This window comes from Saccostrea echinata, unplaced genomic scaffold (genome assembly GCF_033153115.1).
Source record: "Saccostrea echinata isolate AGI-Se365-2 ecotype Australia unplaced genomic scaffold, CSIRO_AGI_Sech_v1 ptg000012l, whole genome shotgun sequence".
NCBI classification, from domain to species: Eukaryota; Metazoa; Mollusca; class Bivalvia; order Ostreida; family Ostreidae; genus Saccostrea; species Saccostrea echinata.
This window is the reverse complement of record NW_026889761.1, coordinates 14,679,525-14,697,284: the sequence shown is the minus strand read 5'-3', so window position 1 is coordinate 14,697,284 and position 17,760 is coordinate 14,679,525. Positions and strand designations below refer to the sequence as shown.

Here is a 17,760-nt window from a genome sequence, read left to right as displayed (position 1 = left end):
CCGTAAAACATAATAATTTTCGTAAGCGCATTATGCTTATTTTTAGTCTGAAACGAAGTATCCAACACGGTTCGTTAATAAACACAAGTTCTTCCGATCCGGAGGCTTAGGTATTACCGAGTCGTATCAGTTTCAAAGATGCGTTTGTAAACCACAACTTTTCATCCTGATTGTTAGAGGGCTCAAGTATTATACACGTATCTTGTTTTATTAACTTTCTATTTCATTCCCTCCAGCATTTGAATTATTGGTAGTCGTACCGCTTTATTGTTACGAAGTATCATGTTTCTGGGTTTTTTTGCAAAATATAAACATTTGTTGTTCAGAGATTGTGTGCGTATGCAGTGTCGTTTCTGATAGACATTTTGTTTTGCCAAATATAAATCCGCAATACTCTGCGAAATAAAAAATCTGCAATATCGCTGTTTTGTAAACACAGAGAATAATGACAAATGCGTAGTCACGTTTGTTTGAAGAAAATAAAATACAATTGCTTTTCCAGTGAAAAGACATCTATCTAGTAAATTAATTATCTGCTTTTTATGATAGTGGAATAAACAAACAACACATATTTACCTTTAACAGATGGCCAGCGTTTTAACAAAGCGATTGTTGACTTTCCAAATGACAACACTCTGATTGAAACTAACAGCGAAAAGCTACTCACGTGTTCCGCAACATACAACCACTCGCTATAAGAATGCAATACCGATAGACATTGCTTGTTTTCATGGGAAACAACAAGCGCGTGTGCCAAGGGTAATATAGGCTTCGGTATCTATCATATCTGTTATCTCCAAGTATTTATGATACACGGTTAGGTTTTATCGAAGCCTGCGTTTTTTGCAAATATGAGCGATTTTTCCCCTTAGGAGACTAGTAGATTGAAAAGGAAGCAATTTTTGTGGAATCATGTCATTGGTTGATTTGTAGTTTAAACCCTTTTTTCAAGCTTCATAAGCCACAGCACTGTTGTTTACTAGTAAGAATTAATGAAATACTACGTTGTTTTTTTTTTGTGTACACAAAATTGTTGCAAGAACTGACAGGAAGGCTTCATTGAAAATTAACAGTAACGTGAAAGTGTTTGTGCCATGTGTCACGAATTAAAAAAAGATATAACCAATGCTAATCTGAAAGTTTTGTTTATTTTTTTGTCTGTTTGTTTATAGTAATGTATGCATATATATATATATATATATATATATATATATATATATATATATATATATATATATATATATATATATATATATATATATATATATGATGTACTGTACATATACCTATAAAACAAGTCTTATGTTCATATAAAATATTTTGGGTATTCCCCTACTTGTGTGTCTTTTCTATCAATCAAGCAATTCTTTCCCTCTTATGTATATGTATATTGTATTTCGTGTGTATGATCATAATCATTATATACATTTTAACAATGTACTTTCATTTTGCCCCATGAGGGCCCTTAATTGGTCAATAAACGAATTGAATTGAATTGTTTAACGTCTCTCTCGAGAATTTTTCACTCATATGGAGACGCCACCACTTGCCGGTGGGAAGCTGCAAATTTTGACCTATAATCGGCACTCAGGCCATTGAGCAGTGAGGGATCTTTTTCGTGCCATCACCTTTTGCGACACGGGACCTCGGTTTCATCGGTCTCCGCGTCCCACAGTAGGATTCGAACCCGCGCCTTTACTAAGGATCCTTACGTACTCCGCGACTGTTCTAGAGCGAACGCTCTAACCACTGCGCAACGCGGGCGACGTTTTTGTATACATGTATTTAATTTGTTTTGTATATTTAATTCAATTAAGAACAGGATTGCTTTAGTGCAATGTTCAAAATTATTTATAGGCAGCATAAAAGAATATGTTCACTAATCATAATTTGGACAGCAATGGAAAGACATTACACCCCAATTCAGATACTAGAGATTTATATTTATGAGGTAAATACGAATGTGAAAAGAGCTGTAAAGATCTTAGTTATATGTTAGTTAAAATGATGCCTTATCATCCAAAATAACTTCCTGTGCACTATATACTTACCACAAAATTTCTCTTTATCTGATTAACGTAAATCTATAATCTAACCCCCCCCCCCCAAAAAAAAAAAAACAAACAAACAAACAAACAAAAAACATATAACACATTCTGTGTCGTGGAATCCACGAACAGAAGAATATATACATCTCCAAGACAATTGCAGTTCGTGCATTACTACCATTTGCTGATCGAGCGATTTTTCATCACGTGATTCGTTACCACAATACCAAAGGTTTTACCTAATCTACCGTAATCTACCGTCGATTGACATCAAAACACATAATTATCTATTCCAAGAATCAATCCAAATATTCATAGCCACTAAGAATTGACTGACACGAAATCCATGCGTGTATATATAAAGGGTGTCCTTCCGGTGTATTCTGGCGATTATCTTAGCGTTCTGCTTCCTATCGCTGTCAGTCGAATCTTCCGCGGTTTAGAATGCGATATGAACCACCAGCAAATATGACAATAAGCCTGCATGTTGAAGCATTGGATTTCGCGAATTAATGCTACCCCCAAGAGAGTTATATCAAGTAATGACAGATATGTCATGATGTTTAACAACCCCTCATACATGATCTTTTCATTTGATTTACTAAGTTTTTCGTATATCCTATTTTTGTTCACTACACTTTGAATGATATAATCAAAGCTTCAGAGTTTTCACAGATGAGCCAATATGCATATCACACAATTTTATGTTCATAGAAAAATGGGGTGTGCCTCAAGACGGTGTCTATAAATGTTGTAACTCTTGAGAGGTAGAGGGGGAAAACATACATGTAAGTATCCACCTAGCAACAGAATAAAGAAAAACGAGGCAAAGAGCTTGTCACAAAGATAAACCTTGTTCAGTCAAAACTGTATCAGGCGATCTCTCTTGGGACATTTCAATGAGGCGGTACTTAACACGTGACAATATATTTCAAAATTTAGGTTTTCACTCTGATTAAGGAATATCATTTTTTTTGAATGGCGCAATTTGAAATGGTCAATGTACAACAAATTTTATTAAAAGACATAGAAAGGGTTAAATATACGGGGGGGGGGGCACAATTATGTATAATATAATTATTTTAATGCACTGAAATTGGTCAGTTCCGCTAAAAATCGAGACTAGCGAGTTGTTGTTTTGTGCAATATTAAAATTAGTAACAACTTACAGCGAGAGGCGTGGGTATGTATCAATATGTTTTTATGGCTTATACATGGCATCCCTGTCATACCTCACGAGGATTTTTTTTTTTTTTCATTTAATTGAATGGCTGGTGATCGTCGTATAATTGGCTCTCAGAGACATTCTTTATTCTAAAATCAATGGTAATTATACAGACCACGGAATTTTATGAATAATCAAATACATTATTGTCAACAGATGTTTCTAACGATACCGATTGCTGCATTTACATACACTTTTGGTACCAAAATGTTCCTTCATATATGTGAATGAATTACATATATTATGCCAGTCGATGTTCGTTTTTTTTTTTACTTCCTTCCTTTACAAGCAATAAATCTCAATTATTGACCTCATAACTATTTCATGCTTGAAATGAAAGAACAAAGTATTCAACAATTAATTATCGTGTGATTTCAATATAAACGATAATAATTTATTCTCTGTTTCTATATTTGTTCAAAGATAATTCAAATAATTCATACAAATGAACATAACTTGATAAGGATTAAAATAATTTCTTGCTAAACTTTCTAGACCCTTTGATCTTATTAAACAAAATTGTCAAACATATGGTATAAAACCATCATTGACGATGAAGAAACAAGGAATTGCAATGTTGTCAAAAGTCTACAAGTAACTAGAAAAGTCACAAAGAAGTACCTATACCACGTTGTCACACTAAAATATCTTTTAAATAGTGTAAAATGTTTATCTACAATTTCAAATACTGCATGCTTAATTCTTAAGCTAACAATACCCTGTCCTCTGCTTGTAAGGGGTCCCCTACTCCATTTCTGAATATGCAAGAATCTTTAAAATCTATAGTACTTTAATTTGGCTGCAAAAACCCAACCCTGTTCGTTTTTTTCCCGAATTTAATACCAAGGGCATCTATTTTGGCAATCAACGCATTGTAGAAACAACCATTAAAAAGGTCTGTAGGCCTACATGTTGTAGAAAATTTACATGATACTACTAAGGAAAAAGAGTTCAGTTTGTTTTGCAGTTTTTACAATATTATTAATGCACTTCTGCCGACTAATATGTGTGTATAATTATTTACATATTCTAACTGACATTGCAGAGGTACATCTTGTAGCATGTATAAAAAAGTGAGCATGGCTGCTTCTATACTTATTATGCCACTAAGATTTAATTTCTTTAATCGGTCTGATACTGGTCTGGGGAGGGGGGGGGGGGCGGCTAATAATAAATTAGGAATCCTGGTCATACATGTAAATCAAAATTTTCTTAAGTGAACTGCATGACATCCAATGATTGCATGTTACGTATCGCCAGAGGATGCATTCACACCTATGTATTCCTAAGGATTTTTCTTTTACACAAAAACATTAATGCCGCGAGACTTTAACGCGGTTTTGGTAATTAGTGAAGTTAATCAAGAATTATAAATGTCCTTGAGATAAAAGCGATGGTGTTTCTCCGAGTTTTCCTCCAATCAGGCAATGATAACTGAGCAGAAATAGTTTTAGGAGTATATTATATCTGCACAAGTCGTGAACACAAACACGTGTGCCAGTTACCTAGGGTTAGCTGATCTGTTCAGTTTCCGAAACATAATATCACTGCAAGCGCACTTAAAAATAAAAATTATCTGGAGGTTTTTAGGCAAGTGTCGATAATGATTTTATTGCCAATCTTAGATCATAAATCATTTGTATACAGAGATTTTCGCATTAGAAGTTTACAGACAATTGCGAATAATAAAAAAAAAATTAAGCGACCAAAGGGGAAATCTTTAAAAATGAAAAAAGCCGACTATTGCTCTACGAGCACTGCATTGGCCCGGCTGAAAAATGACCGCATTAAGAAATTACAAGAATGGGTTGATCATAATTATCTTGCTGTGTTTTAATGCACAAATGATATTGGATTCAATTTCAGTACTTAAAGACGTACAACACACTGGGGGAGATAACTCTTGCAATTTCAATTAAACGTTTAACTTGACGTCAAATTTGACGTTTATTATAAAGCGTCAAAATGACGACCGAATTGATCCCGACGTAATTAAAAGAAAATGGGATTAGGGACTTGATGTGGTTTCTTTAGAAATACCAAATCGCATCTTTGATTGTTTGCGCTTTTGATGTAAAACCCACCCCTCCTTCCATAAAAAGGGAAGAAAAGAAATTTCTTTAATTTTATAAGAAACTCGTATCCGTGATCAATATTAGCAGAACAATATTCTTTATTTTTTTATGATAAATTGCTTTCTTTTGTTACAGTTGGCTATGTAACATTCGCATTACCAGATCACGGGCCTATCTTAAAATTAAGAATTAGCCATATAAATACTCTTTTGTTCTCCTTTTAAGAAAAAAAAAGTTTTACGACCCGTTTCCAAAAGTTCACTGGTCAAAGAGGAACAACTCTAAAAATTTGGGAGATTTTCCCCTTCCCATCTTGAGTTATTTACTCCTGTTTGCCGATCAGTTATGAAGACACATTTACAATGAATTCTGATGAACTCAGGAACTGAAAACTATAATATATACTAAGTAAGTACCGAAAATGCAACAGAATTGTTTACTGAAATGGTCCGAATTAATGAATATCTTATATGCGGCAAACTGGCCATATCCGACCATCTAGATCTACGATCTACCTCTGTAAACAATTCTTATGGTGCAGATAATAATTTACATGAAGCACAACAATATACATTATTTAAATATCGATCATTAAACACTTACAGTAAATGGATACAAGTACTGAATTGCAGCTTTATAAAATCCTTCAGCTTCTCTGTAAAATCTCCACGAATAATGTCAAGATATTATTTTTTTCTTTCTTTAGCGGTTGACTCATTACAAGGTAGAAGGAGTGAATATATAATTATAACCATTTTAACATCAGGCTGTCTCACTCAGACATATAATATAATATATCCACACTATAATTATGCATGTCCTTACTACATAACAAAGTAAAAAAAAAAAAAAACAAGATGTGTTTGTGAAAAATTGATGCCCCCGTATGGCAGTCCAGGGGAAAGTTTAAAGTTTCTTGAATGCAAGTCAAATTCCAAGGCCAAGGTCAAAAGGTCGAACTTGTTGGGACCCAAAGAAAGATCTTGTCACAAGGAATACATCTCTGAAATATGAGAGACCTTGCATCAACCATTTAAAAATTTTAGTTTCAAATAATTTAGAAACATGCGATAAGTCCTTTAAAGTTGTTCAAATGTAGGTGAAACTCTAAACTCTAACTGTAAAGTATATGAAAAGCCCTAGCTTCAACCGATTTAAAGTGTTGGGCAAGTTTAAAGTTTTTGCGGACAGACAGACTGACTGACAGACAGGCGGTTGGATTGAGCAAAAACTATTTATATATGCCCCAAATTTTCGATTACGGGGGCATAAAACTGCTGATTACATAGATACAATATCCAAGATACATGTTGTAAAGCATGCATAAAACACAAGCGATGTAAAGAAAGATAATCCTGATAACCAAAACATGTTGTGGAAGGTTTTTTTTGCATGTATATACGTACAATGGCGTATATAAAGTGCCATATCAATTTTGCAGAAAAAAATAATATAAAATAAAAACCGTGTGAATTTTTTTTAATTCGTTGAACGATTTTTTAATTCGTTTGAACGATTTAATAAATCTTTTGAACGATTTAATAAATCGTTTGACGATTTAATAAATCGTTTTGTAAGATTCAGAAATTCTTTTGTACGATTTAGAAAATCGTTTGAACGATTTAGAAATCTCAGATAGGCAAGCTTGTGCTTTCTGTTTCCCGAAGTGAAAAGTATCTGGAATGTGACGAATTAAATTCCACCAGAAATGAGGAGATTCGATCGGTAAAATGTCTTACGTTGGCACCCTCAAGTGGCCCTGTGTACATGTATGCTTTGAATCAAATTTTGTGCTGATTTTACAAGCACTATTTAAAGTTTTTAACTGAAAACTATCACAATTTTAATTTCAATTGTGTTTTGATTTTTATATCAAATAAGGAGACAAATTCGGTTGTAACCATTCCATGTCCTTTGGTTGAGGGATCAATGCTTTTTACAATTATACAAACAGTTTGAGTGCTTGATTTCCAGGAGTAAAGAAGATCTTTAAAGATTGCATTATTATTTATGGTTTTAGTCCCACCCTTCAGGCCTCAGCGGAACGGGAACCATGAAATTCAAAAATTTTGTTTTACTTTCAGCGGTTCCAGAGAAGAAACTGAAAATGTCCAAATGTTAACGCACGACACACGATACACTGTAACCGATGAAAACAGATAGCAATGGGTCACTTGAGACAATCATGCGACCTAATAAGTAATAATAGGTGGCATCATTTGAAAACAGTTTCAAGAACCGCTGGGCCAGAAAAGACAAAATTTATCTGAAATGTTTCCGTATATAGTGTACATTCAAGTTTGTTCAAATTATATGGCGTACCTCTGGGGCTAAAGTGCATGGAACCACATTTAATCTATTTCTATATATATAGTAATAGAAACTTAAGATCTTAATGAGTTAGCAGTAGGCGCAAAAAAGGCCCTTAGCACTTAACGTAGTTTTTGAAAATAGGCCTGCGGCACAAAGAATGCATATTTTTCCCGTACTTTTGGCAAAATAATACAATAACAAAGAAATAAATGTGACTCACAACGCGGATCCTGGCATTTGGTCACATGAAATTCTGTCGTTTCTTTAAAGAGGACTTAGTGAGAATTCGTCTATATATATATATATATATATATATATATATATATATATATATATATATATATATATATATATATATATATATATATATATATACCCCCGGTATATATATAGATTGATTGATTGATTGATTGTATAAGTTTTATTTTTCGTATAGTGTGAAATTGAATAGGTTTGTAAAAATCATGGCCTTTGGCATTAGAATAGGTAGACAGGGGGTACGGGGGTATTGACATGGGAATATATGTCATTAAAAATCATCCTAAGAACACTTCAGATAATGTAGAAATCATGGTCCCTTGGTCTCGGGTGGGGCCACAAAGAGCGAACAGTTTTGCTTCTTCTATAAATTATATATATATAATTAATTGTGAGGAAGAATTTAAAATAAAAAGAAAAAATGAAATCTGGAATGTTGAAATCAGTAGGCAATATGCATTACATATACTTCTCAAGGAAATATTAATGTACATGTATAAAATTTACATAAATCAGCTTTATCTCTGGGTTAATTCCGTTCAATTCACGGTTTCTGTGTCAGATATATATTATACATATACATAGATATATATACACCAAATATGAAACAGAAACTATATATAAAATAATTCAACGACCATGCTTCACCAGTGCCTGTATATCTAAATATACATCGAACTTCCTGTATAATCATACAATACATGTACGTAAATACTTGTATAAATACATGTTATTGATCATCTCTCCCAATAGTATTTACAACTGCATGATGGAACCCTGAATCTATATGTTTTGATACTGTGGGATTCTTTAACTGCATGGCCCTAGAGATTTTAGTCTGGATACACCTTTTCATAGAATTCTTGTTATTTGTATGCCATATATAAATATTTTTTATTTCAAAATATCGCGTGAGAGAATGACATTTTAATCCTCGAATCACCATGCCAGGGTCATAATTTAGAACATACGTCACACTGTTCGGTTTAAAGTGAATTCGCTACCAGTAATTTGTGTGCAGAGAAAAAATCATTTCATTTACCACTTATTGAGCTTGAACATAAAAATATTTAGGGGATCAGATTGTATTATTATTGAGAGACCGTATAATTAATTGTAAAGCATTATGTAAGGGTAGATTAATGTGATTATTTTATTTATGTGCAATTCCATCTTTCTTTGTAGTCGACCATTGCACGATTAGTAAAAGTATTAATTGTTACAAATAAATATTTGAACCTGCTATACCTTTGCCTATTCAATGATTGTAAAAAATGTTGAAAAATAAATTTTAAAAAATTGAATAAAAAATAAAAATTTAAAAAGAGTATTTTGACAGTTTAGGTGTTTTGTTTTATTTTGTTTTTGTTTTGTTTTGTTTTGTTTTTGTTTTTGTTTTTCTTTTGTTTTGTTTTGTTTTTCTTGTAATATCAATTTCCCTCTCTTCCCTATTTTTGGGTAGTTTTTTTTTTTTTTTGGTTTTGTTTTGTTTTGTTTTTTTTTTTTTTTGCTTGTCGGATTTTTTGGGAGGTCGACCCCCCCCCCCCTTTCAATTTTGAAACCGTTGCTACAGGCCTGTGTGTTTTGGGTTCGGTGGTAACCTGTTTAGAGAAACTGGTTTAAAAAGTCCGGAGAAAATGTTTACTAGTAACGATTTCACATGGACGAATAAGTCATGTGGAACAGGGTCATTATGACGTCACCATTGAATATATAAACACCTCGGCCGGAAATACCGGCCATTATTGATGATTCCTGTGTTGCTGCGTCAGTGTACGTACGGACGGGTTTGTCAGCCAAGTCTTTCTAGGTCTTTTTTCCTCAAATTTTACACAGCTAGAACAATGTCTCAAAGTCAGCCTCGTCAAAACTTTCATGAGGAAAGTGAAGCAGGGATTAACCGCCAGATAAACATGGAACTCTACGCCTCGTACACTTACCAGTCTATGGTGAGTAATGCCCGGATGTTGATAATAATTTTAACACGCAATAGGTCTATTTGTTTTATTTTGGAAATGTTATGCCATGGAATGTAACAAGTTTCGTGTTAAATCCCCTTTTCATATGTTTCAACGAATCAGTTGTTTTGAATAGTTGTGTAACTTTGCTAATTGTAGTTCATGTTTGTACACGTGACTTCAGAATATCACGTGTTTGTACAAAGTCGTAACACAGCTATAGATTGTCTTACTTACGAATGGAATCTATGAATTTGAAATATATAATAAAAATAAATGATAGGTTTTGTCTTTGGAAAATACCTGCTTGCTCTCGAGATAATGGGAATTTATTAGAATTAATGAATTCAAAGTCCACAAGTTTATAATTTAAATGTGACTTTCTATTATCTGTAGGCAATGTACTTTGATCGGGATGATGTAGCCTTGCCAGGTTTCTCCAAGTTCTTTAGTGATTCGTCCAGTGAAGAGCGCGAGCATGCTGAGAAGCTAATGAAATATCAGAACAAAAGAGGAGGGCGTATTGTGCTGCAAGACATCAAGGTTTGTCAATATTTGTATAAACTTTTATTTGGGGGTCAGTGCCACTCATTGCTGCATGAATAGCTTGGATCTCGTCTGATTGTTTCAAATTTAACAGCAGAATATAAAGTCAACAAGTTGACTTGTTGAAATAAATAGATAAGAAATAGCTAACCTTAGTTGTTCTAAATGAGGCATTAATAAGTTTGTTATGGAATTTCATTTAGCATTAAAATGAAGTTTTGAATTGTATAGAAACCTGACCGAGATGAGTGGGGAACAGGTCTTGATGCCATGCAGGTAGCACTTCAGTTGGAGAAGAGTGTTAACCAATCCCTGCTTGACCTTCACAAAGTTGCAGACAGTCACTCAGATGCGCAGGTATCATTGATTTTTAGTTGCTTTAATCCTCTTATAAAAATGTCTTAAGGAATAACTATATGGCATGCGTTTGAATAATTACCATGGAGAAAGATGTTAATACAAATGATGATTATCACTTTCTCAAGGTTGTTAATACAAGTTAGGATTAGAGCTGTCTCGCAATTTTGAATTGTTGCATTGAAAGTAACAAACTGTTCAATTAAACTAAAAAATTTTGAAATTAAAAGAAAAGAAAAGAAAGGAATAGTCATGATATTAATTTTCTTAAAGCATTTGTTTTGTATTTATCCAGATGACTGATTTCATTGAGTCGAATTATCTTGAGGAGCAAGTCAATGCCATCAAGGAAATCTCGGATCACATTACTCAACTGAAGCGTGTCGGTGCTGGTCTGGGAGAGTACATGTATGACAAACAACTCCAGAGCTAAAATCTCCACACAAAGCCAGTCTCTACAAACAGATGTGTTATTTTATGATTTTTTTCTTCTGGACTAACATGATTTTTTTAATATGGAAATTTGAATATTTTTCTTTGTATTATTTAAATTTTATTAGGAGTTTTTGATATTTGACTGGCTCATACTTTGAAAAAAAAAATTCATTAAAAAAAGCAAAATTCTTATTTTAAGTTTTCTTTGTTTTCACTTATAAAGAATTGGTTACATTTAATGAAACCAACAAAAAAAATTGACCTGTCAGATATATTTTATGTTAGCTAGTGTTGAATTGGGAGTCAATCTCTTTATTGACCCAGAAAATTATCCAGAAGGCCTATTTGAAAACCATACGGAAGTATTTCTAAAATTGAGCAACGGGTGTTGGAAATGAGGAACGTTGTATAATGACTTGCACATTCTATACTACAGGAAGTAAAAATTTTTAAGCATGTTGTGAAAGGTAGTATTCCCTATTGGTAGTCCACAAGGTGAAAGGAACTGAGTTGGTTAAGTCAAATAATATCTGCTTAGAAGAGGAAGCTATCCTCTGTCAACAAAGTTGATAAAATGGGTATTATTACTGGCTTGTATGTGGCATGCTTAAAATCGAGCAATTTAAAAGATACATTTGACGTATATGACTTGAAAACAATTTCCAACTGGTACATGTATAATTTAGCGTAACCATTCCTCTGACCCGGCGGACTAGGGATGGTGCGAAAAATCGTAAAAAATGGATGCGAATTTCAAGCATTTTCTTCACTCTTCGTTCCTTGGCACTAAGAGGCTTCATTACAAGGGACAATAACCACCAATGTCCCGGCGTCCATTGTTTTTGTCCTAGGTTTGAACAATAAGCTTCATAACTTTAAAGTATTGAAATGCATTTAATTATTTACATGGAAATAGGATAAATGGATCGCACAATCTTATTTTATTATTTAAAACAGTAAGCCCTTAAACAAAACTGTGAAATTCATGACACCCTGAACTTCACCTAAAACATAATTGGATTTCGTTAGTCGCGTACAATGAAAATATAAATTATGTCGTTGATACAATCTTTTTTTTTTCATTATTTGACATGAACCGGTCAAACCGGAAATTATGAGATAGCCGATTCATGACCTTAAGGAATTTACTTGACATTTATCATATGTTTTTCATGACTCTACATCCAAGTTTCAAGTTTCCTTCCTTAAGCCAACTAGCTCATCATAGTAATAAGTACATACAGAGAGAGTGAACTTAAAATACATGCATAAAAACTGTGTTATACATCAATATTGTTTTTCCTGACAGTGTGGCAGTATTAAAAAAAATTGCCCAAATTAAAAAGATCTTTAACATTGTTAGTATTTCTCAATTGAATTAATTTAAAGACACTAGGGTAAGTATAATAAAACTTTTTTTCAAAAATCCATTTAAATACATTTCAGCACATATGGATGAAGTACTTAGACAGGGCAAGCATGTTCCTAGGACCGCTATTCATATAAACCAGTACCGGCAAATACGAGTACATTATATACTAGTAAATAAATCATCATATCCCTCTATTTATCTAATATGATTGCATATTTCTGCCCGCTTCATATGTACGATATTTTTTCTACAGATTATGTTGACACACAAAATAAATATGTCAGCATGCAACATTATACAATTATTGTTGTTTTTGAGGTCGATGCCATGATTTAGTCACCTTATAGGAGTACAAAATTCACCGAGCTCGAAGGGCGAGGTGAATATTGTACCTCGAAGGCGGCCATTAAAAAAAAAAACAAAAAACAAAACAATGATTCAATGTTGAATAAATGATACAAACTATAGTTAAGCAAACCATGTCATCTTTTTTGTTTATGTTTATTAAGGATGCGCGATTTTATCGGTATACCGGTATATCGCGATTTTTTATTGCGTGATACGTATCGTGATACGGAGACTAAAATACCGGTATTTGGTACATAACTATAAATTCCGGAAATTATTCATTTATTTGTTAAAACTATTGAATGACAATAACAGGAAGTGTAAAAAATGTTGAAAGCAGTTAAACAACGGCATCTAAAAATGCTTTATATTAAATAAATCAAAATTTAAAAAGTAAATATATGTCTTTAAAGCATATTTTTAAGAAATATTATGGAAATTCATTTGAAATTGTAGTAAAAATTATGTGTAAAAATATCACGATTTATCGTGATATTTTTGGGAAAAAATTCGTGATATATCACGATACGAAATTTTTGCCGATACCCATCCCTAATGTTTATGATTTGATTTGAACATATTTTATGGATCGGAAACAAGTTCTTCTCCAGGTGTTCGTAAAGTAAATACAGTTAGTACAATTGTCATAATAATAACATATAGTAAATAATATTGGCAAATGGCATAAATAAATTGAAATGTTAATCAAATCTTCCAGATTCATTAATGAATTTGTGAACTGATGAAAAAATAAAGCAGTTCATATCATAAGACAAACTGTCACTACCCCATAGCAACAGATGTGTGTCTGATAGGATTGTTTCTTTCAGTCTAAAAGGTTTGTCAAAAAGATTTTTTCCTGTTTTTATATATCTCTTATAAACAAAGGAAAAATGATAAACATCCTCATACTGACCACAATTACAATTAGGAGAATTTAGGAGAAGTAAAAATATTTCGTCCATAAAGATCATAATTTTGCAAACAGTTGTGTCTTAATTTGGTGTGAATACTATTGATAGTACGTATATCAAACGAGGAATATTTCGGAGGTTTAGTAATTATTTCTGTGATATTTTTCTTGAATGTATTGAGAGAAGTTGCTTCTCTGACTTCTAATTTCAGTGAGTTCCATTTTCGATTAGTGTCGGGTACAAAAGATTTTTTGTAATGTTCTAATCTGCTGATATTGGAACCTTGTAATCTTCACTGTTTCGTGTATCATCCAAAAAAACATTTTTTTTTTAATTTTAGGAGAAAAGATACTGCTTAATTGATTAGTGTGAACTCTGAACATAGTTATAAACTTAGCAGTATGATATGAGGCGCCGTTTTGGTATTTACTGCCAAAAAGTGATATCACCTATTCGAATAGGTGATATCACCTATTCAATTGGTGATATCACTTATTCGAATAAGTGATATCACCTATTCAGCTTCTGAATAGGTGATATCACCTATTCGAATAGGTGATATCACCTATTCGAATAAGTGATATCACCTATTCGAATAGGTGATATCACCTATTTGATTTGAATTGGTGATATCACCTATTCGAATAGGTGATATCACTTATTCGAATAGGTGATATCACCAATTCGAATAGGTGATATCACCCATTCGAATAGGTGATATCACTTATTCCTTTTGAATAGGTGATATCACTTATTCGAATAGGTGATATCACCTATTCAAATCAAATAGGTGATATCACCTATTCGAATAGGTGATATCACTTATTCGAATAGGTGATATCACTTAATCATTTTGAATAGGTGATATCACTTATTCGAATAGGTGATATCACCTATTCAAATTATTTATGAAATAACAACTGCTCCCAAGACTATAGCCTTTAATTCTCATTTACTTTCACTTTCGTTTTATAACTTACCATTCTTGCAGACAATGGATTACAGCTTCGCATTTAGTTTTAAGCACCCCAGTAGAATTTGTTTTTTTTTTTTCTTACAAATTATATTTCTTACACTTATCTATCATGTATACTATAGGAAAATTCAAAGGTTCTGTAAGTCTCGTTGACTTTCACTTTCGTTTTACAACTCCCGGGTACCTGAGCGTTCTTGGAGACAATGGATTACTTAAGTTGTAAGCATCGCAGTGGAATTATTAAACTTGTAGTTTGTTTTGATCCCCGATTGTTGCAAAGAAGAGGAGAAAGTGGATTGATAGATGCAGGTAAATAGCGTTTAATTGCTTTATTTTTTCATTACATAACGTAAACACAAGCTATTCCGAGGGGGCCAAGATTAGCCAACATACTTAAGCAAAAAGGGAAAATTAAATCGTTTTTATGCTAAAATCGTCTGTATTCAAAAGGTACGCTTATCTACAGATTGGTTTCATAAATTTAAAGCATTGACTTAGCTTACAGTGGTATAATTTGGAGTATTGGACAGGTATACATGAGTTTGGGATATTGAATGCGATGTCATTGAAAGCAAATAAAAAAAAATAGATGTACCCAAATGCATCGACCATGGGAATACAAAGTTGAATACCACGTCTATAACATATGATCTTTGTAGAAAACACATTCTTTTTTTTTTTTAATTTAATTACTACAATAAATAAAAATGGTCAGCTCATTCTGTAGGCTATAAGCTACCCTGTCTATTCGGAAATAAAAATGGTCACACACACTCAAAAAATAATCATTTTTTATTCTACAAAGAAGAAGGCATTTTTTCATTTACACATACAAACTGTATTAACCGCCAAGTTTCATGACCCCCCCCCCCTTCCCAATACTCCTACAATTATGAGACAGACTTTTTTTTTTCTTGAAATAGGCATTTTTCTCCATTTGTCATTATATATTACAGGGCTGCACAAGGTACTGAAAAAGGGACAGTGCTTTGAGTGAATGTGTTATCCATCTGCAAATGAAGCAGATCCCCCAGTTATTATACTCATGAAGAGTGTGACAACTTCCAACTTCCAAGTTGTTAATGACAGAACTCCATTTAAATCAGGTACAAGTTAAAGTTTAGGCTGCACAATTCTTTTTTACAATATTCAAAACTTAATAATTCAGGATCAAGTTCACACAAGCTCACATTCCATGGTTACTTACAGCACCATTATGCTAGATAAATTTGACGTTATGATACACTCATGTTAAATAGTCAAATTTGATTGGTTTAAAAAACATTTGTTAACAAGTACTATTACCATACTGTATGCCAAACATTACATCCCAATGGTTGAAAATGCATGACTACGGGTAACAGTATATACAGTAATAAAAAATGTTAGCTGTGCAGAATGTTTGCACATTCGTTTCACCTTGATGTTTTCTTTAAAATGCATTTTATGACAAGAAAAATATTACCTGTTTATTTTGGGAGATGTAAAACTCTTACCCCTTAAAAACCATTGCTGACCGAGGCGAGGTCAGCGATGGTTTTTGTGGTATAACAATTTCACGTTATCCTCCTAAACATGTAATATTTTTATGTTATATGTACTTCTATTTGTAAATGTTAATGACTGTGAAAAACATAAATATTTATAAATTAGTAAAATCAATTTAATGCACTATAAATACATAAAAGGACAAATTTGTACATAATTCTCTATGATTAGGTTAATTAGTTTATATAAAGGATGTAAATGGGCATGATATATCATTGTTAATATTCAAGAAAGTGTTAACTGTTTTTCTTGTAGATGCTCCTTTCCATCTGATGTTTTACAGGTTTTTGTGAAAAGTTTTCTTAAAAATGGCACCATTCAACCACAAATACTATGCCAGTGGAACTGTGATATCAATCAACTGCTTATGACACTGTTAATTGGCAGAGAAATTATTTTTTTTTTATTTGGGACAAGCAATCTGTTTCAAACATTTTATGCCTGCAAATTGGTACATGTACTTCATGAAATGCTTGAAGGATGCTAAAGGCTACTGAAATTCCAAGCCAGATGAAATTCAAAAGGATTGATACAAAAGTCATTTGAAGTTTTCTATTCTTAGTGATGAGTGTTTTTCAGGATGCCCTCTGATATCATAGCTACAACTGGTCACTGTCCTTTGTTAGTTACACATGCAGACATCTTATTAAGGCAGTGATATAAGTAGCTCGAAGTGGATGCTTTTTTGTTTTCCTCAGATTTATAACCTGGATTGATCTCTGATACAGTAATTTAAAGCCACGTCTTTTCACTGTCACAAAGTACTGAAATAAAAATAATTTTGATTAAAATATTTTTTTAAATTCATATCATTAAATTTTTAAGCTACAGAAATTCAAATTAATTACCTATTAGTAAATAGAAATCTTTAATTGATTAGCAAGCCTTTGCATTGTCAGATCCTTTTCTGAAAGGACCATTTACCTTTAACAATGTCAGGACAGGTGAGGCAACTGGCTGGTCTTCATGCTGGAAGTGCGTGTTAACTCTGTAATCTTTTTAAACAAAACCATCCAGTGATGTCCTAAGATTGCCAGATGAGCAGACATATACCTGTATTTAAGAAAGATTCTGTAACATGATATAGAATTTTTGCACAGCTTGACACACAACTGATGGTAACTTAGGTGCCTGCAAAATAATAAATCTGACACATATTTATTTATTTGATACAAATCAGAACAAAATTTGTCCTTTTACAGAACAAATTATTTTCATTATAAAGAAAAGAGAAATGCATATGTACTGTGTTAATATATATAACCTGTATAATTGGATATTTTTACCCCATTCTAATTTTTAAAATATTCACTCTTTCACCCTTGAAAACAATTTTGCCCTTTTCAAATTTGATCAGACACATTTGTGTTTAAAAGATATATGCTGC

The 17,760-nt window shown here is 32.7% G+C and overlaps 1 protein-coding gene across 1 annotated transcript; it reads left to right on the top strand.

Annotated features, from left to right (window-relative positions):
• The first annotated feature begins 9,649 nt into the window (after window positions 1-9,649).
• On the top strand, window positions 9,650-11,407 carry LOC133185409 (soma ferritin-like). Its single transcript, XM_061320592.1, has 4 exons — window positions 9,650-9,868; window positions 10,274-10,420; window positions 10,655-10,780; window positions 11,076-11,407. The coding sequence occupies exons 1-4, from the start codon at window positions 9,668-9,670 to the stop codon at window positions 11,211-11,213; spliced, it is 612 nt and encodes a 203-aa protein (XP_061176576.1). The 5' UTR covers window positions 9,650-9,667; the 3' UTR covers window positions 11,214-11,407.
• The last annotated feature ends 6,353 nt before the right edge of the window (window positions 11,408-17,760 follow it).